This window comes from Drosophila pseudoobscura, chromosome X (assembly GCF_009870125.1).
Source record: "Drosophila pseudoobscura strain MV-25-SWS-2005 chromosome X, UCI_Dpse_MV25, whole genome shotgun sequence".
In the NCBI taxonomy this organism is placed as follows: Eukaryota; Metazoa; Arthropoda; class Insecta; order Diptera; family Drosophilidae; genus Drosophila; species Drosophila pseudoobscura.
The window spans coordinates 799,834-823,471 of NC_046683.1; the positions used below are offsets into that span (position 1 = coordinate 799,834).

General features: G+C 46.6%; 4 protein-coding genes across 7 annotated transcripts; 2 read left to right on the forward strand and 2 right to left on the reverse strand.

Moving 5' to 3' along the window:
• Positions 1–16: 16 nt before the first annotated feature.
• On the reverse strand, positions 17–2,135 carry LOC4814348 (uncharacterized). The gene is made up of 4 exons (XM_001354345.4): positions 1,888–2,135; positions 1,185–1,798; positions 393–1,122; positions 17–328 (listed from the first exon to the last, which is right to left on the reverse strand). The coding sequence occupies exons 1-4, from the start codon at positions 1,974–1,976 to the stop codon at positions 247–249; spliced, it is 1,515 nt and encodes a 504-aa protein (XP_001354381.4). The 5' UTR covers positions 1,977–2,135; the 3' UTR covers positions 17–246.
• A 227-nt stretch (positions 2,136–2,362) lies between these two features.
• Positions 2,363–23,486, forward strand: S6KL (S6 Kinase Like). Of its 4 annotated transcripts, none has more exons than XM_033382741.1 (9): positions 2,363–3,202; positions 4,451–4,557; positions 4,635–4,851; positions 4,931–5,054; positions 5,132–5,230; positions 5,399–5,557; positions 9,206–9,294; positions 22,728–23,036; positions 23,105–23,486. In XM_033382741.1, exons 1-9 carry the CDS (start codon positions 2,765–2,767, stop codon positions 23,210–23,212), a joined length of 1,650 nt encoding a protein of 549 aa, XP_033238632.1. In that variant the 5' UTR covers positions 2,363–2,764; the 3' UTR covers positions 23,213–23,486. The 4 variants fall into 4 exon arrangements, with proteins under 4 accessions (XP_033238632.1, XP_002134519.3, XP_033238635.1 ...); XM_002134483.3 differs by having other exon boundaries at positions 2,364–3,202; positions 4,454–4,557; XM_033382742.1 differs by lacking the exon at positions 2,363–3,202 and adding an exon at positions 3,996–4,016 and having other exon boundaries at positions 4,454–4,557.
• On the forward strand, positions 5,570–8,796 carry Atg101 (autophagy-related protein 101). The gene has a single exon (XM_003736115.3). It carries the CDS (start codon positions 6,025–6,027, stop codon positions 6,679–6,681), a length of 657 nt encoding a protein of 218 aa, XP_003736163.1. The 5' UTR covers positions 5,570–6,024; the 3' UTR covers positions 6,682–8,796.
• bnb (bangles and beads) lies at positions 9,921–14,300 on the reverse strand. The gene is made up of 3 exons (XM_002134482.3): positions 14,200–14,300; positions 13,877–14,049; positions 9,921–12,154 (listed from the first exon to the last, which is right to left on the reverse strand). Exon 3 carries the CDS (start codon positions 12,151–12,153, stop codon positions 10,786–10,788), a length of 1,368 nt encoding a protein of 455 aa, XP_002134518.2. The 5' UTR covers position 12,154; positions 13,877–14,049; positions 14,200–14,300; the 3' UTR covers positions 9,921–10,785.
• Positions 23,487–23,638: the final 152 nt, after the last annotated feature.

Genomic DNA, 23,638 nt, shown 5'->3' on the forward strand with positions numbered 1-23,638 from the left:
AAACCTTCCAGAAGCCATTTGTCTAGTTAAGTGTTTTATTTATTTTAACATGCGCTCTGTGTGGGTGAATTGATGAACAAAATTATTTGAAATCGGATCCGCTTAGATGTAGGATGCATGTGGAATAGCATGCGGGTTGCATAGAATATGTATGAAGGATGTCTTTAGTTTACTTTTTACTTATTTACTAATTGCGTCAGTCCGCAGCAGCCGATCAGGTGATCAGTCGATCAAGCGATCAGTCGATCAGCGATCGCGGAATAGGACAGAGTGAAGAGCATCTATGTCTACCTCGACGCCAGATGAGTTTGTGGTGACAGTACGTGAGCTGCAAGTGGGTTGGATTGGGTGTTAGAATACTCTAGTGACACGGGATATACGGGACGACTTACCTGGCTGAGTGTGCCGAGCGATTGGACGAGTGCGGATTAATCAGCACGCAGTGCATTGGCTGGCCATCGAACTCGCGGTGATGGTACGAGTCGACGGCTATTTCGGCGTGCTCTAGACTCTTGAAAATGACCTCAGCGGTGCCAGGACGCACCACGTGGGCATCGTACATGGGCCCGATGTCGTTGAACAGCTCCCGAATGTCCGAAGTAGTCACATTCGAATGGAGATTGCTCACCAGCAGCCGATAGCCCTTCTTGTTGTTGGCCACCCCAAGTGGCGGGGAGCGACGTGCGGACAAGGAGAGAATCATCGATGAAGACACATTGGAGCTGCTATTGGCCAGCCCCTGCCCCTTGTTTTCGTTGGCATAGATGCCATGAGACACGCGACGATCGGGCTCGCTGCCGAACAGACGTGCCCGCAAAGAGTCCGACAGATTGGAAGTGGCAGCCACCTGACGCCGACTTCGCTCAAAGTGCTCCGGGCCAGGACCCGACTCCGTGCGGGCAACAATGTGCGGTGCCGACAGCATGGGGCGCTCGATACGGTTGCGGGCCGCCTCGTAAATGGAAAACGGGTCGCTGGCATGATTGTTCTGCAGTGGAGCCGCCGTCGACATCTCCACGTCGTCATCTCTATCTCGGTTCATGTTGAAGTTGACAAAGTTATAGCGAGACGACGGCTGCATGTTGTTGTTGGTCCTCAGATGCACGGCGGAGTGGATTACCTCTGTGAAAAACGCAGTATCAGAGTGAGAGTGAGAGTCGGATGGGGAGCCAAAAATGACTTACCATCCTCGAGATCCTGCATATTGTCATGGTCCACATAGCCGCGTGGTGCGAACGGTTTCGCCGAGGGATTTAGTCTGGAGGTGAAGCGCCGGTCACCAACCGAAGAAGAGATGGCCGCTAAAGCTTTCTGATGATTAAAGGCGTCCCACGGTTTTTGTCGATTCGACATGGTAACCATGCGCTGGCCAAAGTGGCCTCGGTCTTCATGATCCACGATCTCATCGGTGTATTCCAGAGGCATTGGTCGGCGGATCTCCGTCTGTGGACGACGGAGATTTTTTCGCCCCATCTGAAGGCGATCCATGCGTTCGCCCTCAATGGCAGTAATTTCAGGATCCTCCCCAGACTCGCAGTATTCCACAGGGATCGGGCGGAGTAGTTTCTTTCGGTTGATTAACAGCTGGCGGGCATCAATGCCGGACTCGCGCATATTCTGGTTGAGCACATCGCGTGCGTCTGTTATTTTTGCACGTGTCTTCTGTATAATCTTATTGCGGGCGTCATAGGTTCGCGAGGCCGGCTGATCCGACGACGACGCCAGTCCTGTCCCTCCGGCCTTGAATGCTGGGCGATTTACCAGTTTTCGCATCTTGTTGTTGTTGGCATTCGGATTGCTGCGTTAAACAAAGTGAGGCAGACAAGGGCCAATGCCATTAAAACGCCATTTTCTTGCATTTTTTCCCGCTTCCCTTTTTACACTTACAATTTTTTGTCACTTGGACGGCCGCCATGAGCGCTCCTCATTTGTCGCCGCTCGATGATCTCGTCCAGGCTCAGTGAAACGGAGTCCATTGTTCTTATATATATGTATATGTAAGCAACTTGTATCGTATTCCAAAGAAAACTAATATCTATTTAATACTAACAAAATTGTTAAAGTAAAGTAAATTATTGCAAGCGGGGCGTGTAAGTGCTGGAAAATGAGTAAAAAGAATGTGACCAGACCACATAAATAGTTAATGTTGCACTTATCGCACAAAAGTATCGATATTCCTTCTAAATCGGTGACATCGAAGTGTAATCAAGAGTCGAGGGTATTTTAGATCTAACGACCTGATACAGTAGAAAAAAAGTGTCGATTTGCTTCGAACTCAGAAATAAATGTGGTTGTAGTTGCGGGTATGCCCATTCCAAAAATGGTCACTTTAATGTTACCGCGTTGACACATCGCGTTTCCACAAATATATCATGAACATACAATAATATCGATATATTTATCTAACATCACATCCCCCACTCGCACAACAACAATAGAGTAACAAAATAAAAGAAAACTTAAAACGGCTCTAACTATCTTATTGTTTTATTAAGAGTTTGAGCTCTCTCGAGTTTTTGTTTTGTGTTTTTTTTTCTGCAATATAATTTAGTGATTGCGCAATTGTAGTGCCTTTTTGGCCTTAGTGCCTGCGTCAGTTCTTGTGTGAGTGCGAGCGGAGCGGAGTTTGATTGAGCGTGGCGTGTGTGAGAAGAGTGTGGTGTGTTGTCTTGGTGTGCGCGTGCGGTGCGAGTGTGCATAAACAACAACAAATAAACGAACGGGTAAAAACTACGGAATTGATTAGTACGAGTGGAAGTTTTTGATGGGCAACTCGCAAACAAGGCATGAAAACAGAAGGACATCGCAAAGCACTCGTGAAGCAGCGGCACAACGCCATGAACTAATCGAAACAGAAGCAGCACCCACAACTGCAACTGCAACTGCAACTGCATCCACGACGAGGCCACAGCAGCAGCAGCAACAAGAACCACCACAGAGACGACAACATTCGCTACCTTCGACAACCTTTGGCTGTGGCGGCAGCAGTAGAAAATCCCTACAGAGACCTCCTGCCCACCCAGAGTCCCAGGCCGAGCCTGAGCCCGAGCCAGTGGCAAGCAACAGCATCGGAGTCATCACAGCTGAGGCAGAATCACAACCAGCAGCAGCTGCTGCTGCTGCATCGACTTTGAGTTGTGCGACAACGGTAGGATTACAGCAGTCGCAGCAGCAGCAACAACAACAACCACGCTTGCAGCAGGTTCGTACAATATGGGCCACATGGGCTGATAACACAGTACATATGTATGTATCATATGTACATTTACTGTAGATATGTACTGTACCGATAGAGGTGTCCACATACTTTTTTGTCATCAGTATTTGTTTATTTTCCGTTGTCTGCTGTAAAAATAAATACTGCGTCATTGACTGGTGTATGCTTCGTATTTTCCCATCGAATGGGCAGCAAATGAATTACGACGCGGTCTGGCTCTGGCTATACTCTCTCCGTTCTCTCCGACCGATCTCAGTTTGATCAAGATTTCCAGGCCACCAAATTCTGGGCTGAAGAGCACGTGTTAGGGCTCTTCTGTTAACAGTAAACTTCCGAACTTTTCTAATGTTTTGATTTTGAGTACACAATTTCATTTGCATAAACATATACATCTATGCATGTGTGTGTGTGCGTGGAGTGTATACACATATATTTCCGCGTTCGCAAATTTCATTGTCATGCTATTTACCGCTGCGCAAATTCTGGCGTCATCAGAATACATACATACATATATGTACATACATATGTATGGATATATATAATACATACATACATATGTACTGAGCATATAGAGTAAGCGTTATCAAATATGTGTTCTCTCTTTCTTTCATTTGCTTCCATGTGGGAAGGGAAAGGAATTTCGATCAAAATGTTCGCCCTCTTTTGCCCATTCATCTCAGTTGGGGAGCACAGTTCAAAACGAAAAACATCGAAAACATAAAACGAGTGCACATTCACATACATATGTATGTATGTGCATAAATCATGCATGTGCGCATGTATGCGTAAACATATGGAGGTACAAGTGACCTCACTCAAGGAATGATCGGGCCGCTACAGACGCGGCTTTTCGGGATGGATTCCATGAGACCTTTAAGCGTGAAATAATTCAAGAGCTGCTATCGGAGAGATTCTTTCTAGAAATGCCCCAGGCAGTAGACACATACATATAACGTTATCTTGAACAAACCCACCAGCCACCCTCCTAGCCATCGCCTGTGGATTACACACCTGACCCGTTTCGTGGGACACCACTGTACAGCCGTATGTGTGTGTGTGCGCCGTCTCGCTCGCTCGCTCGTTTTTTTTTACGTTGCGCTCAGCTGTTCGACGATCGGTTTTGGCGGCGGCTGCTTTGAAATAAATAAATATTCACAGAAAGACAAAAGTTTTCTGCACAATTAACTTTTCTAATTTTTCGCTCTCGCTCTCTCTCTCTCTCTCTGAATAAAGCAGCTTTCCACCTGGAGCCTAGGCAGTCTTAGCGGCGGGCGCGTTAATTGGAGTTTTTCGGCAGCTCGCAATTCCTTTCGTCATCGGAACAAGGCGACACGCAAGAGGTACGACAGACCAGTCCGTCCGTATTTTAAAATCCTAGTGGCAGTCATATTAATATTGTACTACAATTTTGTTCCAGCTCGACATCGCTACAGGGCTTCCGTCGCAGAAAAACCCAATGGCACCGTCCACTAACGAATTCAATATTTAGCTCGCATTTCAAGGAAGCCAGCCGCAACGAACAGTTCCAGATTGAACATCTTGTGGCGAAGGGAGCCTTCGGTGTGGTCTTCAAAGTGTGCAATAGGACGGACAATAGCTCGTGCTATGCCCTCAAAGTTCTTAAGAAATCAAAAGTAAGGTTCCTCGACGACAGATGCAGACTCTCTGGTTCAAGTATTTTTTGTAACTCTCGATTTACGCATTGCATTGCAGCTAATCGAGGACAACAGCGTGCGACAGATAAAGGACGAGGCGGATATTCAGAAAGTCTGCGGTCATCATCCGTTCATCGTGCAGCAAATAGATCTGTGGCAGAACCGTCACAATCTTCACATTCGTATGTTGACTTAGAATGTTGCATCCTTTCATCATTTCGCAAACAATTGACCCCTGATTTTCTCATCTCTACTGCAGTATCCGAATACATACCGAATGGCGAATTGTTCTCGAAAATTGTCCACTTCTCCATTGACCTAGTGCGCCTGTACGTTGGAGAGATTGCACTAGCAATCGGTGAGTTATTGAATGGCGGACTGATTGTCCGACTGTGAATCATCTTTCGATAGCGAAAAGCAAATAACAAATTGCAAAAGCGTTAGCAATAGCCCTGATTAGACCCCTGATTATACCCAATCATACATGAGCACTTTCCTGTATTGACCTGTGGCTATTCCCTTACAGATTTCCTGCACAACGCCGGCATCATCTATCGCGATGCGAAGCCAGAGAACATTCTGCTAACGCAACAATTTCACATCAAGCTGACGGACTTCGGTCTTAGCAAGTGGCTCAAACTGGGTGCAAATACGCGCACCATATGTGGCACTTTCAAATACATGGGTACGATCTGAACCAACTTTAAGCAAACAAACAAACAAAAAACAATTACCAATAAAAACCAACAAAACACTTGTGTTTAGCTAGTAAGAGACGCCGATCCATCGATCCAAATCAAATTCAAACCGTTCAAAGAAGGTGTTCAGTTTGCCTAAAAAGGAAAACCCACACAAACCCCACACAATCTAGCAGCAGGGAACAAAAGAAGTATAGACAAATAGACAGCGCAGGACAGGGCGGAACAGGACAGGCCGCATACGGCATACCATATAGAAACTAAGTTGAATGTAAATAAGAATCCAAACGCAGGCAATTACGGCCAGAAGGTAATTGAACTGAAAGCAATCTGTGAGCAGACCTAAAGTTAAATAAGAAAGGGAAACATTCTGTGGCAAGGGAGAGCAAGAACAGCAGAGCCCTCAAGCATCCATCCTTCACGAAAGTACCTCCCTTAAGCACTGTATATCACGATGAACGCCCGCTCGCAAGTGTTCGACCTGACTATGGAGGGTCTGCAGGTGGACGAGGCGGTGACCACCATCTTCCAGACAGTACTCTTCCATCGTTGCCTCGGCAAATTCATGTACACGGGCGACGCCCAGTACTCGATCGGTACTGTCGGCTACACGGATGTCGACTGCAACTTCATCGACTTCACCTATGTGTGCTGCACTTCCGACAGCTTGACGCACAAGGTGAAGCGAGCCATCAACCTGTTCAGTGAAAAGCTGCGCTCCAACGAGAGCTGTGGCTCGGGGCAGATAAGCCTGGAGTTCTTTCAGAAGAAGAAGAACCGCTGGCCGTTCTCGCAGGAGTCCATACCGTGGGAGGTGTGGACGGTGCACCTCGATCTGATCAAGCACGAGAACGAGGACGAGCGACAGCTGTGTCGCGAGAACGTCTCTGATCTCCTAACCGAAAAAGTCATATACATTACGGAGCTGATGAATCGGCACGACTATGTGCCCAAGACACCCAGCCAGAGCGAGCTGGACCTGATCTTCGACACATCCTTCCCCGATGTTCAGCCGTATTTGTTTAAGTTCGATTACTCCACCTCTGGCTCGGCAGCACCCTCCATGGGCAATGCCATGAAAAAGATCATCAAGGAGACGCTCGCAATGTGACTGGCTAAAGCAGGAGCTGGAGCCCGAGTTTTACTACTGTAGAAATACCAAGACAAGTGAGCGAATAATATAAATTCAAATCGGAATACGAAGCCCGCGACCGATAACTTTAACATTTTGTGACTATTATTTCTTAGTTCTGGAAACGTACAGTTTGAGCAACGTATTTCGTTACAATGTATTTCTGCGGCTTCATGGGCTTCAAGTGTTTCGTTGCGTTCCAAATCAGAGCCATTTTTAATGCTGATAGGAGTACGAAGTAGTTAAATATTTATTGTGTACCCCCCCGAGCCGGAGCTTCAATATATTATGTAAAGGGACTCCATTTGGACTCCCTCAAAGCTCGCTTTGTTACTACTTTTAGTTGTTAGTTATTGATTATTTTGTTAGAGCAGATACGAATCTGATGCGGTAGAGTGCCAGAAATTGCAATATGCAATATGTAGAAAGATCCATCATCCATCTTCAGATTATTCAGTGCTAAGGCTTGAGGAACTTTCATTCGAGTTATCTGCCAATGTATCGGCTATAGTCCCTTCCCTCGAGAGGAGGTACACTGCGTGACCTATCGTTTTTATATTTTCAAGCCCCTTGTGCCGCTTCTTAGTGCAGTCCAGTTCTTAGTGAGCGCCGCTATCTGTAGCACATGTGTATCTGTAGAGCATATAGAGTATCGCTTCGCTGTTTGTATTTACAATCATTAAATGGTTTTTAATCAGACGAGTTTCGAGCTGTAGAAGTAGAGATAGAGTAGGAGAGTAGGAGTAGAAGTAGGGGTAGGGCCAGTCCCTTTAGAAAATGTTTGTTTTAGTGTGTTCCATGCAAAAGAGTAGGACGGATATAGAGCCAGAATGAATGAGAGCGCTGTAGCAGGAAGTATACGATTTATGGTCTACTTTTTCTTTAATCACAAAACTGAGTGAAATGTATTGAAGCAGAAAGAAACAAAAACCGAAACCGAAGCAGATACAGAGTTTTACTCATTGATGGACCAAGCGTTAAAGTAAAAGTAAAAGATACATTAGTTTTGATCAGTAATTGTATCGATAAATCTGCTTTAGATACCGGCTAAGTAAACAACAACAACAAAATCTTAGGCTAAACTCATTCATTAGTGGGCCAAACACCCCACCAATCAATCAATCAATCAAACGGCCCACGCGTGTCTCTTGCTCCAAAGCTTATCTTGAGCACTCCTAGACCTAAGTGAAAAAGTATCTATGTATCTGTATGCCTACATTTAAGTGTGGATTCGGTGCGGCAGTCGTCAATCTTCAATCGTCAAGCTATTCCATTCAAATGGCTGCTAGCAGGCACCACTAACTATAGTTGCTTGAACTAACGTGTTACTTAATTAATACTATGTTATCGATCCGTGTAAAAAGAAAAAACAAATATGCAAAGAGAGGAGTGAGAGAATGAGAGAACGGCGGTAATTATTTTGAAATGATTGTGATTGTACTTGTAGTGATTAAATTATAGTTTTAGCAAGTACCAGACGAAAGAGAAGAGAGAGGAGAGGAGAGAAGAGAAGAGAAGAGAAGAGAAGAGATCTCTGTATGATAATTCCTAGAAGTTATACTAACTTGAAACTCGGGCGTAGTTTCTGGAGAGCTGGAGAGCATTCAAATTGATGATCGATCCATTGGGTCTGAATGGGAAATGAACTCTCAAAGCTCGCTCAAAGATGGCTGAAAATATGATATGGATATGCGCAGATGGATATGACAGGACGATAATACTATCTCCTGCTATGGAAAAGATCAGTAGCAGATCAGAGCGGTGTGGTGTGGTGTGGTGTGGTGCCTGTCTACAGCAGCAGCACAAAAATCTATTGCACTTGGAACTTGTGTACTTTTGCATGGTGTTTTATTAGTTTATTAAATTTAATTAGCGATTGGCGCGACTGGCGACTGGTGCACCGAATCGAACGAACGTATGTCTGTATCTATGTAAATCGATATCATGTCTGTATGTATGTGTGTATGTCCAAGCTATAAACGTAAACAACAACCAAGCATAAACCATAAATGTACTTTGCAATTAAACAATTATTGTAAAATCGAATTAAGCAGAATAAAACCTTTGAATCACACAGAACCTGAACACAAATTAGAAATGTAATTGGCCTTGATTTTGATCAATTTAATCCAATAAACCGTAAACCGTAAACCGTAAACCATAAACCATGATCCATGCATTCAAAACCATACTAAATCTTCTTTAGAAATTCCATATTTAGCTGAGTTTTCGATTCGTTTCCTACCGATAGTCTATCTCGTATGTAGATAGAATAGCTGTAATCAAAATAAATGGATCTTCGATAGCCTTGCTCCTCCCCCACATATCCTTATATGCCTATATCCGCTTCATCAGTCCACTCTTCGGTTTGCCGAAGAACAAAATACTATTCATAGTTGATTGTTTTTGGTTATTATTTTTGTTTATTTGTTTTCTTCCTTCACCAAAAACTGTTTTGTCGGGAGGGTAAACGTTCGCTCTCTTCGCTCTCATCTCATTCCAGCACCCGAAATACTATGCGGCGAACCCTACGGTCATGCAGTGGACTGGTGGGCCTTGGGCGTCATTGCCTGTCAGATGCTAACGCAGAAGGTAAGCGACCAAAGTCGGTAGCCATTAACCAGTAATTCCCATTGCGAATGTGTGAGCATGTGCCATGTCGGTAATCTAATTTAAACTAATCTGGTCTGGTCTGGCCTGCTGCGATACATCTAGCGTACAACGCAGTACGAAGTGGAACTGGTTTGCAGGTGCATGTTCGGCTCATCTATGGGGAATACTTGATACTCTCCGACTCTGTACAACTGTACAGCTGTACGCTGTAGAGCTGTAGAGCTGTAGTGGTGTGGATCGGGTCTGTAATTCGACCACACCACGGATGCAGCTTACGGATAGCGCCATCGACTGAGCCACTAACAGACGGCGTAGACAGAGGACAGACGACAGACGACAGACTGCTTCCAACTGGTGCCTGTTGAAGTCTGTAATTCTGTAATTCTGTAATTTTGTAATTGGACAAGCCAAAGCCAGTTGCAGTTACATATGTATGTAGATCTCAGCCAATTGTCGCTTATAATTGCTGTTCAATTGAGAGGGAGGATAGAACCCAACCCCAAGGTTTCCCAAAGCTCTTTGAGGATTGATAAACGGTGTGTGTGTGTTTTTTTTTTTTTTTTTTAATTTTTTCGCTTTTTATTTAAGAATTTTCTCAGTCTATATAAAATCATATATATATTTCTGCTCATATATACGCTATACCACTATTATCGTATTAAATGTAGTTTCATTAATTTAAAACTCAATTCAAAAAAAAAGGGTGAATTTCATTTATAATATTATTAATTAGTAATTATTAATATTATACCATACATCCGATAACCGATGCCTGCCTGCCGCCTTTCGTTGCTGCTGCTTCTGCTGCTGCTGCTGAATGGGATCATCATCGTACACAGGGGAGAAACCTACTCGTAGAGAAAGATACATAGTTGATAGTGTTGTGTTAGGGGGGGGATACAGGATCTAGGGTGGGATGTAGATGTGGGTGTGGGTGTGTTGTTGTCTTGCAATGACTAAAATTTAATTAAAATTACATTAATTAAATTTAATTTATAAGTATAACTTTATGCCATCTTAGCGGTTTGTCCTGTTTGTTTGTTTTGTTTTGTTATTGTTATTGTTATTGCTATTTGTATGTTCCTTGCATCCCTTGCATTCCATTCTATTGTGTGTGCGTGTTCCGCTGCCAGGATTCGATCCCGATCTTCGCTTTGATGGACTGTGGATTATCTGGATCTTCGTATTTATGGATTTTTGTTTGTTCTGCTCTTGCTCTTGCTCTCCTCTCCACTCCACTCTCGACACTATCGTTTACAACTAAGAATACCACTAACTACGATCGTAATATTAAGGCGCTGGATGACAGTGGTGACAGTGGTGCTCGGGGGTCTAGGAATTGGGGTCTAGAGGTGTACGGGGGGCTGAAGATTGCCGTTCGGGTACGCTGCGGTTTGAAGGTTTAAGGGTGTAAAGCTCTCTCTCTCTCTCTCTCTCTCTCTCTCTCGCTCTCGCTCTCTCGTTCTATCTCTAGTTGGAAACGTTCTCCTTGGATTCGCTGCTCTCATCCGACTCCTTGGACTCGGAAGACTCCTCATTCTTCGACTCGGACTTCTCCTCCGACGACTTCTTTGGCTCGGCGACAGTGGGAAGAGGTGCTGCTGGAGCTGGGGCTGAGGCTGGGGCTGCAGCAATGGGCTGAGCAACTGGTGCTTCATCAATCTTCTTGGCTTCGGCAACTGGAGCTGCAGCTACCTCTGGCACGGTCTCCTCTGGCAGGGTCTTGGCAATGGTATCGGAAGCCACGGGAGCTGTCTGGCTCTGTTGCTCCTTGGCGGGCTCGGCGGCCACCACCTCGGGGATGTTCTTCAGGACCTGTTCTTCGGGCTTGCTGGCCTGCTGGGGCTCGGCTGGGGCTGACTTGGCTTGGGCAGCCAGAGCGGCGGGTGCAGCGGCGGGCGTGATGCTGCCTGGGGCTACTCCGCCCTCAATCGACTTCTTTTCTGGCTGTGAGACGACTGGAGTTATCACCTGGATGTTGGTCTCTGACTTGGCAGCTTCTGCTGGAGCGGCGGTCGGAAGAGCAGCTGAAACTTCTGGTACCGAGGAGGCTGCCTCTGGTGCAGCAGCCTTCTCGTCCTTTTGCTCGACTTCGCTGATTCGCTCTTGGCGGGCGGGCTGCTTCTCAGGGGTCAGGGCTTCCTTCTCGGCATCGGCGGCAGCAGCGGGAGCGGCGATGGCTGGCTCTTCGGCAGACTTGGCGTCAATCTTGGGCTCCTGGGACTTGACCTCATCGACAAGCTGCTTCTGGACCTCGGCATTAGCGACTGGCGCTGGGGCCTCCACCAATGGAATGGCCTTGGGGGCCTCGATCGGCTCCTCCTCCTCGGTGCGGGCGGCCTTCTCCTGCTTCTTCTCGGCCTCGACAGGTGTGTCAATGGGCTGGGTCTGGGTCTGGGTCTGGGTCTTGGTCTGGGCCTCCTCAGGGGCAATCGGCAGCTTCTTCTCGACAGACTTGACCTCATCAGCATTGACCTTCTCGGGTATGGCCGGAGCAGTTTCCACATCGGGGGCGCTCAACTTGAGCTCTGTCTTGGCTGGCTCAGCGGATGCGGATGCGGATGCTGCTGCTGCTGCTGGAATGCTGGCAGCAGGCTCGAGAGCGGCGACGGGTGCGGCGGGAACAGTTTTGGCATCGATTTTGGGCTCCAGTGGTTTCTCCGCGAAGGGCTCCGGCTTGAAGGGAGCCGGCTCAATTGGATTGGTCTGGACAGTCTTGCCCAATAGCTCAGCCTTGGATCCGGCATCCGGCTGAATAGCCACCTCCTCATCGGGCACCGGGAGCGCCCATACAGTGACCAGGCATACGGTGGCCACGAAAAGCAGTTGACACTTCATTCTGCAACGAGACACACCCACAAGGCACACAAAACAGAGAGAGAAGATAGTGTTTAATATTGGTATAAGATATATGTATATATAGCATTCAGAAAATGTCACAGAAACTGTGGCTGTCACTGTGACTGTGACTGTGACTGTGAGTGGTACATTTATCTTACAGCCTGCTGCAGGCTGGACTGGGCAAGGTGGTGCCATCCCCACACTTGCTCTCTTTCGAGGACCATCCGCTTGTCAGTATGCAACGTAAAACGTTTGCCATCTTGCCATCTTGCCATCAAGCGCTTATCCCTCTGAGGACCGAGAACGAGAGCGGACGACACCACCTTTAAGTAATTTCGTCTCTGGGCTGGACAGGCTGGTCGGTAATTGAAATATTATTACATCAGTTGATTGCCAGCCTGACAGCCAGCTGCACAATGGTCTGGTCTCGGTCTCGCCCCCCAAGCTGGACTTTCTATTCGGTTTGAATCCGCTTCGCCATTCCATTCCATTCATCATCCGATCCGTGCTTCAGCGTTACGTCTTCCGCCCCATCCCATCCCATTCCATTCCTTTTTTTTGAAAAACATTCTTTTGTAATTCGATTAAATCAAATTTTACCGCGCTCTCGAGAACTGGCGGAAAATTACAATTGAATTCGGTTGCGGGTGGGTTGCACAGTTCGTGGACCTTATGCCCGGTCTGCGGCTTGCGGCTTGTGGCATGTGGCATGTGGCGTGTGGCGTGTGGCATGGCGCCACATGGGAGAAGCGAGTCGGGAGAGTCCCCTGCCCTGTCTTATGTTTCTAACCCCATCTCTAATTATGGATCTTCTGACGATTGGCCCACATTTGCATGGATTAACGATCTGAAGACGCAGGGCTTTGGCTGTGGCTTTCAGTATTCAAATTCATATTATAATTCGGACGGACTGTGGCTTTGCGACTTGCAAATTCGTGCGCTGCTCTGCTCTGCTCATTTCCTTATGCTAATTATTTTGGTAGCTTTATTTTGTTGTTGGATTGGATTAGCAATAAAATCGATTCGACACAAATTAAAGAAATCATCAAAAAACTAACGGCTCTTCCTAGACCCAGACACGACCTAAATCGGTTCGATTCGATTCTGTCTTGAGCTGTCGCATTCCTGAAGATTGTTTTTTGGTTTCACAGATCGGATCAGCTCCGATTAGAGTGCCGTGCCCGCCTAAAGAGAGTTTTGACGATTCCAGAGGGGGCCTAGATTTCTGTGTCGTGTGGCGTGTGGCGTGTGTCTGCATTTGTATTATGTAACGCGCCGGGCATTAAATGTATCTCAAAGTATGCGGTACGATACGATACGATGCGATACGATCTTTGTAATTTATGAGCAGAGCCTGTCAGCTGAAACTGCATTTAAGTCTAAAGCCAAGTCTAACAACCAAGAAAATCCGAAACTCGTTTCGCTCAAACGTTGCCCGCCACAGCCGCAGCAGAAAAGAAGGATGGAGGGTGGAGGGTGGAGGGTGGAGGGGGAAGGGGCAACACAAACGGGTCCCCGAGAGGCATTTAGATACATTTTGTGTATTTAAAGGATCTGCAGATGCAGATAAGGCACATTCAGGTGCAGTCCGTCGGGCAGTCAGCCAAGATATTCGGTATAGGATTTCAATTTTTGTGGTCCTTGCTAGGGGGATGGAAGCCCCAACCCCCAACCCCCAACCCCCAACACACAATCCCCCGCCCCGAACACCAACACTCACCTCTGGCTTATGTCGAAGTAGCTGCAGTAGTTTGGTTTAGGAGATTGAACACCGTCGTTTGGTTCTGGCACTTGGTTCTGTTCTGAGTATCGCACAGATACGTTTGTATCTTTGTATTCGTTTATGAAATGGCGATTTGGGAATGTTCTCGAGTTTCGTTTCGCGTCCTGCTGCTGCAACACACGCACAAAAGTGTAAAAAAATATTTGAAAAAAAAGATGTTGTATTAGAGACTGTGTTAAAAGTAGTTGCAGTAGTAGTAGCGGCTAGTATCTGTGATTAGTAGGAGGAGGTTCTTAATCCGCTGCGCTGCGTGTTCTCACCGGTCAGTTTCAAGAAACACTTTGAGTGGATGCCAGCCACACGGGGCGTTTATATACCACTCGCCGCGCAGATCACGGACGTCTGACGCTGGCGTCGACAGAGGCAGCAGTAGCGGCAGCAGCAGAGGCAGCAGCAGAGACAGCAGAGGCATAGACTGCGAGAGTTCAGTACTAGGCACGAACATCGGCGGCACACAGACAACGACAACGACGACAACGACGACGACGACACGGGGCAGAATCAGAAGCAGCGGCAGAGAAAGATACATTTACAAAGATACAAAGGTACAGATGCACACACACACACACACACACATGCGTATGTCGTGTGTCGTATGTCGCACGTCGGGCTTGGCAGGATCCACCACCACTGGATGCCACTCTTTTTGTAAGTCAATGTCTAAGCCGGAGCTCTTTCACCATAAATAGCAAACTGTTTGGATCGTTGTCTATTTTTAAAGCCTCAGCGATTTGTAAGACTTGCAGAGAGACCGCGCAGGGCAGACAGAAAGCCAGAAGAGCAGAAGACCAGAAGACCAGAAAGGAGGTAGGAGGTAGGAGGCTAAGGCTGTAGCTATTTATAACCTAACTAGCCAGGATCGCTAGCCGCTGATCGATTGCCATAAGCATCATTAAACGCAGCACGATTTTCAAATGGAGTTGAACCGATGATAACATCAGCAATCAGCCAGGACCAAAGAAAAATGCTTAATTGAGGTTCATCACAGAGTGGAGAGGTGTTCGGTGGAAGATGTACGCTGTTCGTACGGGGGAAACCGGTATGGACATGGACATGGGCCTGGACTTGGACATGGGCTACAAGGAATAAGTATAGACGAGGCGACTAAACGTTGCTTCTACTTCTACAAGAACTTTGCTGCTTTGCAGAGGAGAGATCCGTGGTACGATGTACGAGGTACGATTTACGAGGTACGAGGTACGGGGCATGAGGCACGATGCTAAGTGCATCCATCGATCTACCCAGGGAACATCATTAACATAATCAAAGCTGGGGCCTCTCGCTCTCTCTCTCGCTCTATCCCTCTCTTCTTCTCTGCAGACATTTCTTTTCCTTTGGCTCTGGCTCTGGCTTTGGTTCTGGCTTTGGGTCTGCCAGTCGATTCCAGTGATCGGTTGGTCAGTCGCCCATTGGCCATCGGTCGATTGTAAATATGTATATTGCCGATCGATCGTTGATTATCTTAGAATGATAAATGCCTTTGGGGCGGCCTTAAAAGGCTGCTGGACGCGGGACGCGGGACGTGGGACTGGGGATTCTTTTTATAGACACTGCCAGACCATCCATGAAAAGGATAGATTGGTGGGGGCACGGGCACCCATGGAAATTTTCCATTCCATTCCATAGAATGGCTGGGCTGGCCGCCAAGCTTCCAAAAATCTATCCCCCAGCTTCTCTTCTCTCTCCTCTTGATTTTTGGTCGGCTTTAATGTGGCTCTCTAAAATTAGGCACCCACGAAGCTCGAGTGTAAAGAGACCCGGCAGCCGAAAAATGGAACCGACACAACGAAGATACACACCACACGGACACACAGCAGAGATACGACACACAGTTACAGATACAGATACAGATACAGATATACAGATACAGGCACAGGCAAGGGAGACCTGTATCTAAGGCCAGGCAATCGTTTAACGGAAAGTTCTGGTAGAGCTCTTTATTGAGGCGTGCTTTGATTGGGTTTTGAAATACTATGAGACGGCATGGTAATGGATATGGACGGTCTCGGTCTCGGTCTCGGTCTCGGTCTCGGTCTGGGGTCTGGGATAGTAACAGGCAAAAGCAAAGATAAGAATAAGAAAAAGGGAAACCCAATTTAAATCCGAGCTCAGCATCTGGCTACTTTTATTTTATTATTTTATGGTAATCTTGAGTTTCGGTTTTTATGAGGCCCTCTGAGGAAGGATTACCGAGGGGACCTCGGTACCTGTCCGCGGACCATGGATACGGCAGCTACTGGTTGCTCTGACAGCATTATTACTGGGAATATCTATTGCAAAACCAATAAACCAGTAAATAAATACACAGAAGCAAAGAATAAACAATAAATATTTTGAAAATAGTACCTAGAATACAGAACCCACCGAATACCTTTGCGACCAGCAGCGGCTCAGTTTCATGTACACTTTGAAGGTCGGCCGGCGCCAGCTGTGGCTCTGCCTCCTCGGCCTCCTCTGCCTTCGTCGTCACGAAAAATGAATCTCATAAATATTTGCGTTTGGAAAAATCATGCATAATTGCAATTATTAAGTTGCTCAATGATTTCCATGGATAAAATGGCTTGGGTAACAACAACAGCAACAACCACAACGACAGTGCCCAGAGTTGTTCATGGAAAATGCATTCACGCGAAAAACAACGTATTCTAATGTTGCGGGGCTACTCGTAGTACAGTGATGCCCGAGCCACCGAGCCCCCCGAGCCCCCCGCGCCACGATCAGTTCTGAGTGGGGATCCAGTCCCCACTGTGGGGGGGAACGGAGAACTCTTGTGTGGTGGATCCCTGAGAAGGGCGTTGCCAAAAGTTAGAAGAATCCGCCACGCATGGAAGGGCATCGCACAACAATGAAGCCAAGACGAAGGGCCGATTGAGGCCATCAAGCGACATAAATATAAAACGAAGAAAATCCAAAGACGACCAGAACGAAGGTACACGCAGATGCTGATGCAAGCCTAGAGATTCGCAGCAGCCAGCAGCCAAATCCAATGCAACATCCTCATCATCCTCCAAGCCAAGTGGCAAGGGAAGGAGCGAGAACCAGAACCAGAACCAGAACAAGAGCACTAGCATTAAAATCGGGCTAGCACTTGGCTTAGAGTCAAGTGGCCGGTTAATGGTGGCATTGGGGCCTGTCTCTGGGTATTTTCTTGCGACATTTTTATGCTTTCGACTTGCATAAATATTTGCTGTTTGCAGAGAGGCCCATCCAAAGAGGCCAAAGAGCTCCTCTGCCTGCCACTGCCACAGACCGCAACAGCAAGAACGAAAGCAGCAGGCAGGCGGCAGGCCGGCAGGCGGACAAAGCAATAAATTTTTGCAGTGCGGCACGGCTTCGTTTACTTAGTGGGGACCCAGACTCGGATTCGGACTCGGATTCTGATTCTGATTCCGAGCTGGACTTGGACTTGGACTTGGACTTGGAATTGGTTTGGGCAAAGGAGAGGAGCGCGGATTGGACTGAAGCCAAGTCCGCAAACAGAGCTGTTGGCAAGGGATGGGGCTTGGGATCGGCATGGGGACGGGGGTGGGGTACTGCTGCTATCATGTAATATAAAATTCGCATACGTTGCAATCAACATTAACATTGTCGTAGACTCAACAGCGCAGACTCAGCGACAGGGGCAGGGGTCTGGGGCAGCCGCAGCAGCAGCAGCAGCACTATTATCATCGGCATCATTATCATTATCATCCTGTAATATAATTACACAGGACAACAAACAACTGGGATTTTTATGTGATGCATATACATATACATATGTATGTATGTACATATCTCCATATGGCTAAGAATTTATTTCGATTGGCTGAACACAAGAAATCAATCGACTATTCTTTTGAAAAACTTTGTCGCACAGTGTTAAGAGCATTGCTGATTGCTACATGCCACAACAACATGCAGACACGCATACGCAGCCACACCACACACTCATAGATACACACTTGCAACACACAAGAGCTCAAGAGCGCAAGCGCACTCGCCGCTTAACTTTGCTGACCATGTACCCATGTGGCCAAGTGGCCATCTATGTAGCCATGTACGTACATACATATATGGCTGTGGCTGCCGCCTAGACCAGAGACCAGCGACCATCGACCAACGACCAGCGACCAGGGATCCACAAAGGCAACGCGTCGCCCTTGTATCTTATGGATGCGTCGAATACATAACTCTTTGTTATTGGCCTTGAATGTCCTAAGCACGGAAAAGAGGTCATTGTCGCATAATACACCACCACCACCACCACCACCACCACCACCACCACACACTGCCCATCCAGACAGAAGTCCAGAAGCAGAACTGGTGGACAATGCCAGAGACAGAGACAGAGCTCTGCTCTCTCGCTCCCCCATGGGAGCAGAGCAGCGAAATCTATGCAAACTGTGTACATACCTAGATAGTACATACATAGATATGCGCACATACACTTTTTTCAATTCTTCCCTTCTTCTGTTTTAAAATTCCTAATTAATGTCAGCACGCATTTTAATGACTGTAATTGAAGTGTTATTTTCTTGGCCCTTTCTGCAGAAGAGACATGTCCATTGTCGATTTTCCATTAGCCATTGTCCATGCCCATGATCACGGACCTCGAACCTTGAGCTTTGAGGTCTGCCTTCTGTAATTTGGGGACTGGAGGCTAGACGCTGTCTGTGTGTGCAAGTCTGCAAGGCGCAGTCGCGATTTGAGTGATTGGGGAAATGTGGTGTGTTTATGCCAATACAATTGGTTTTCGATTTAATACAGTCGAACTTCCGTAGGTAGCATTTTTTCCTGCATTTTTAGGTGCAGTGAGTCGCGCTTTTGTTGTCTCTCTCCTTTTGTATCAGCTTCTTGACTGACGCATTGCATCATCCTATTGCCCTCTCTCTCAGCAATTCCTTTGTGATCTTCCTTCTACTTCTCTCTCACAGACAAGGCGGTCCGCTAACTCTCGTTCGGGTCTTATTTTACGCTCAGCACTACTGAGAGCGCTTTGACGTCGCTTTGTTGAGAGAGAGAAGAGCGCAGTTTGCTGTGCTGCGCGTTGCGAGTGCGGACCACCTGAAACGACTCTCTTTCGCTCTTTCGCTCTCAGATTGCGGACTACTCTTTACTGCGCAGTGGCCGTCCTTGCCTATTGATCCCCCTCTTCATTGCTTCTGTGATTCCACTATAATTCCTGCTCAACGACTACAGATACGCTATAATTGTAGGAAACACCGACCCATACGAAAGTTATCTGCTGAGCAGCTAATTATAGTACATTGTGCAAGTGCCAGTGCATTTGCCCGCAGTCCCGCAATGCACCAAGGACAGTGGCACGCAGACCATTTCCTGCAGAGCTCTCGGGTCTGCATCGCCCTTATTCAAGCCTTCTGTCAGACTCCAGCCTCCAGCCTCCAGTCTCATCAGCCGAATTGTCAGAGACAGCAAGAACAAGTAGAAGTACAAGTATAAAAAACGTAGCCATTTGAAATTTAATCTTTTGCAGACTGTTGTTTTTTGTTTGTCGGTTCATTTCTTGTCGACCTGTTGATTGTGTTCGGCTGACTATGCAAGATACAAGATACAATATACAAATGTACAGCACAAGTACATGGAGTACTAGAAGCCGCATCATGGATTAAGACAATTAACTGTGGACATTAATTCTAGGAAATATAAAAATAATTATCACTGCGAAAAGGTTTTTCAGTCGTTTCTGTTCACTCAAACCTGGTCGGTCGTGGGGCAGAGTAATTGGCCAACCAGCCAACCAGGAGGGGTGGCCAGTGGCAGGTGGGCGGAGGAGCGACCGATGACTTTTGCCAGTTCAAAGAAAATATGAACCATCCTCCATCTCCATCTCCATCTCCATGCATGGCATGGCATGGCATGGCATAACAGATGCTGCGGATGAATCGGATTATGCCTCAAATTCTGTGGCAGTTCTGGCTGTTTGGCGGTCAGTCCGACGCTCACGTGCCGGCAATTACAATTACCATGCGTCACATTATCAGCGACAGAAGTGACAAATAGCAGTAGTAGTACAATAGGCAGAAATACACACATCAGCAAAATACTGATGGAATACGTACAGATATACATGTACATATCTCTATATAGAAATTAATGAGAATAAATGGCAAATGGGTGCTAATGCGGGAGGGAACCAGAGCAGAATCATTGGAGCGCTCATCTCATTTCACAACTTGTTTTTGAATCAACGAACCAGGAAGGTGGCATCCATCCGCCAGTGCCAGTGCCAGTGCCAGTGCCATTGCCAGTGCCAGTGCCACTGCCGCTACCTCCCCCCCCAACTGCCTAACTGCCACTCCTTGTGTGTTGTCTCTTGCCTGCTGGATCCGATCCCTTCCCCCCGACCACACATGCCTGATCGCCTCGCCTCGCCTTCCCTTCCCTTCCCTTTCCTTCCACTGATCATTACTTCGTCGTTCGTCGCTCGTCACTCGTCACTCTGTGTCTGCCTGTGATTTAATTTAATTTTTCTAAGCACAAAACCTAAACTGTTTCACTTTGTCAACTTGTCGCTGTTTGTCAGTTTGCGGCCACAGCAGCCGTAGCAGTCGTAGCAGCCACAGCCATTGATTAAGCTTAATTTGTTGCTTCAAATGCAGGTCAAACCTTTCGAAATATCTCGGCATTAGGCTAATGCCTATGCATTCCCTCCTCCCTCAGCCGAAGATTTGTTTCCCAGTGTGGATGGATGTGTGGAGCATCTGCAGGGGTGGCCTGCGGTGCACATGTACTCCACTCCTCACCTTGACTTTTGTTGTCACAGCCACTGTGTGGAATGACTCATTTGAATCATTGGGTGACGTTTCCCCAATTCCACTCCGGTATTGGCCTCGTAGAGTGAAAGTACGGCGTACATACATACATACACACGTATGTACATACGGTCATGTATGGATGATGGATGATATGTGTTGAGAAACTATAGATTTATTTCCATTTGTATTCTAACGCTTCCTATTCAAATGCTCATCATTTTACTTTATCGCTTCAGCAGCAATTTTTATGCTCACAATTTCGTTGGTATTGCCTGCATGTATACATACATACATATACACATGTGTATGTCCAAATCCTAACTGTAACGCTCTCACACGCATAGCCAAAAGCCGCAGCTGCACACGCACACAGCGATGCGTTCCGTTTTTGCATTGGGCGCGTCGCATCGCGTGATCTTCCAATTCCCTTTTGCTCGACTTCTTTTCGCGGAGTTGAGTTAGTCGGAAAAAATTCTAGCTGAAACCAACTGCCGCATCGCAGACCGCCCGATATCCATTTAAAACACGTTGTCAAATACCCTGTAAACCACCAACATTAACCAATATATTAAATGTACAATCAGTATAAAAGATAATACAGTCCACTAATGCTCGTTGTGGTTAAGTTCAAGTGCGTGCAATACCCCATCCTCCTATGTAAATCCTCATCTTATTTTCAAGTGCAGCAGCAGCAGCAGCAATAGCAATAGCAGTACTTAATTATATGCTGTTCAGTGTCAGTAAGTGCCCCCCTCTTTTACATAACAATTGCGTTCCCTCAAACTGCATAAATGTGCTGAATTTTTTGACTTTATATTCCATGTGAAGTTCAGAGTATATACGGACTCTGCGACTGTATGAAACGAGCATCGAGATGCGCTACGAAATGCACTTAATTGCAAAATCGAATACACTTATAATTTCCTTATTTAACTCCAGCATTTTTATATTTTCTAAACACTGGCGTTTAGCATGTGGAAAACTTGAACGTAGTATGTGTGAGTGCGAGCACTACCTACTATATGGTATACTCCACAACCAACAACGACAGACATTTCACAAGCACAGCAACAACAGCAACAGCAGAGGTTTTCTATTTCTATTTTAAAAGTAGTCGACCGCTAATTGAATTCAATTTGCATGCATTAGTGGCCCCATCGAGCAGAGGAGAGAAGAGTCCAAAGCTAAGCTGAGGAGGAGGTGTATCTGTCTCATCCATCCACCATCCACCAACCACTACTCTGCCTCGTACGAGGCTCATTGACCCTCCTCCTTAGTTCTCCGAAAGCTGCTTCTCCTCACACTCCTTCTGAGTGGAGCCGTTTCTGCTGATAGATGAATCCATCCTTCTATAGATCAATCTCAGCTCCATCTCTGGATAGTACTGGAGACACTTGACAAGGTCATGCTCGGTGCTTTGGTGCTTGGTGCTCTGGTGCTTCGCCGATTCAGTTAGGAGCTTCCGAAGTTAGGAGCTCTAATTATTTGTACAGCAAATAACCGAGCAGCCGTGAATATCGTTGTCACCTGTCACCTGTCCCTTGTCCCCTCTGTCCGTGGATCTGCTCTGATTTGGTCTCTGACGTTTTTTTGATTTGCGTATTTGCGTGCTGTTCCAAATAAGTGGTTCAGTTGTTTAGATAATGATTAGGGTAGTGGCTTCCATGTGGCTGCCATGTGTCATGGCTTCGAGCTAGTGACTAATTTTTGTGCGTTGTTTCTTTCTTTTTTGTCGTTGCTCAAAATTGAAACAACGCTTATGGTTGCCCATAAGCCCATAAGGGCGTTCGGACCGAAAGTGACCATCGGCAGCAGCAGCCAGCAATCAATAAACATAACAGGTTGCATGTTGCAGGTTGCAGGTTGCAACAGGTCTTCTATTTATAGTCTGCAATTCTTATAGCTTTCGAACCATAGCTTTCTTGGCTAAAATTGGAATCGCCCAGAGTACGGTGTACGGTACGGGAGTACGGGGTATATGCTGTTTCTAGTTTCTTGACGCGAACTTTCTGCTTTCTGCTCCACCATTGCAGTGTCCCAACATTAAGCAATACCTTCTGCGCCAACGCCGGGAGGAGAGTTCGGGCACGGCAGACACGGCAGATGGCTTGTCGAATGCCCCCTCCATTGCGCAGATCAATGGCTGCCTGCAGGACAGGAGGAGCAGCGATAGCGAAGAAGAGTTCCTCCCAGGCGCAGTACGCAGTCTCGAACATGAGGGACAGGATGTGCTACGAAAGCTGCTCGCCATAGATCCGCGACAACGGATTCGCAGTGTGATGGCGCTGCAAAGGATTGCTCTCTACAAGGGATACAAACTGACCTCGAAGCAGCTGCTGAGCGTAAGTTCCATACGGGGAGAGGAGATCCGATCCGAACGTAAGGCCTTCAACGTTTAATGTTTCGACAGCTTTCTCCACTGGGCATTATTACCAGAGACGGCATCCGGGTCTACGAAGACAGCCAGTTTGATCCAATATCCAGCCAGTTGGCGATCAAAGCATTCCAGGACTTCTGACTTGGGTAGCCAAGAGACCTTGTTACAGCTCCAGTTTCAGCTCCAGCTCCAGCCATATTTACAAAATTCTAAAACCTGCAAGGTACCCATCGGCCCGCCGGATGTGTCCCTCCGACGCAGATATGTAATCCCGATGATAATCTGAATATTCTAATTATTTTAAAATATTTTTTTAGAACTAATTTTTGTTGCTTGCTTGCGGGAATTTCCAAATTGTATTATTTTTAAAGATTGAATATTTTCTTGGAATAATTAGAACAAATTTTACAATTGATTAAATTTGAGTTATGTATTCCTCAACCCGTTTTGCTCTGCCCTGACCTGCCGAAGATAATGGCAGCTAAGCTGGAAGATAAATATTAAAAAAAGAAGCAAAGTAAGGTTTATTATTCGGTATTCTCTGCGCTAGGAGAGTTTTCAATTTTC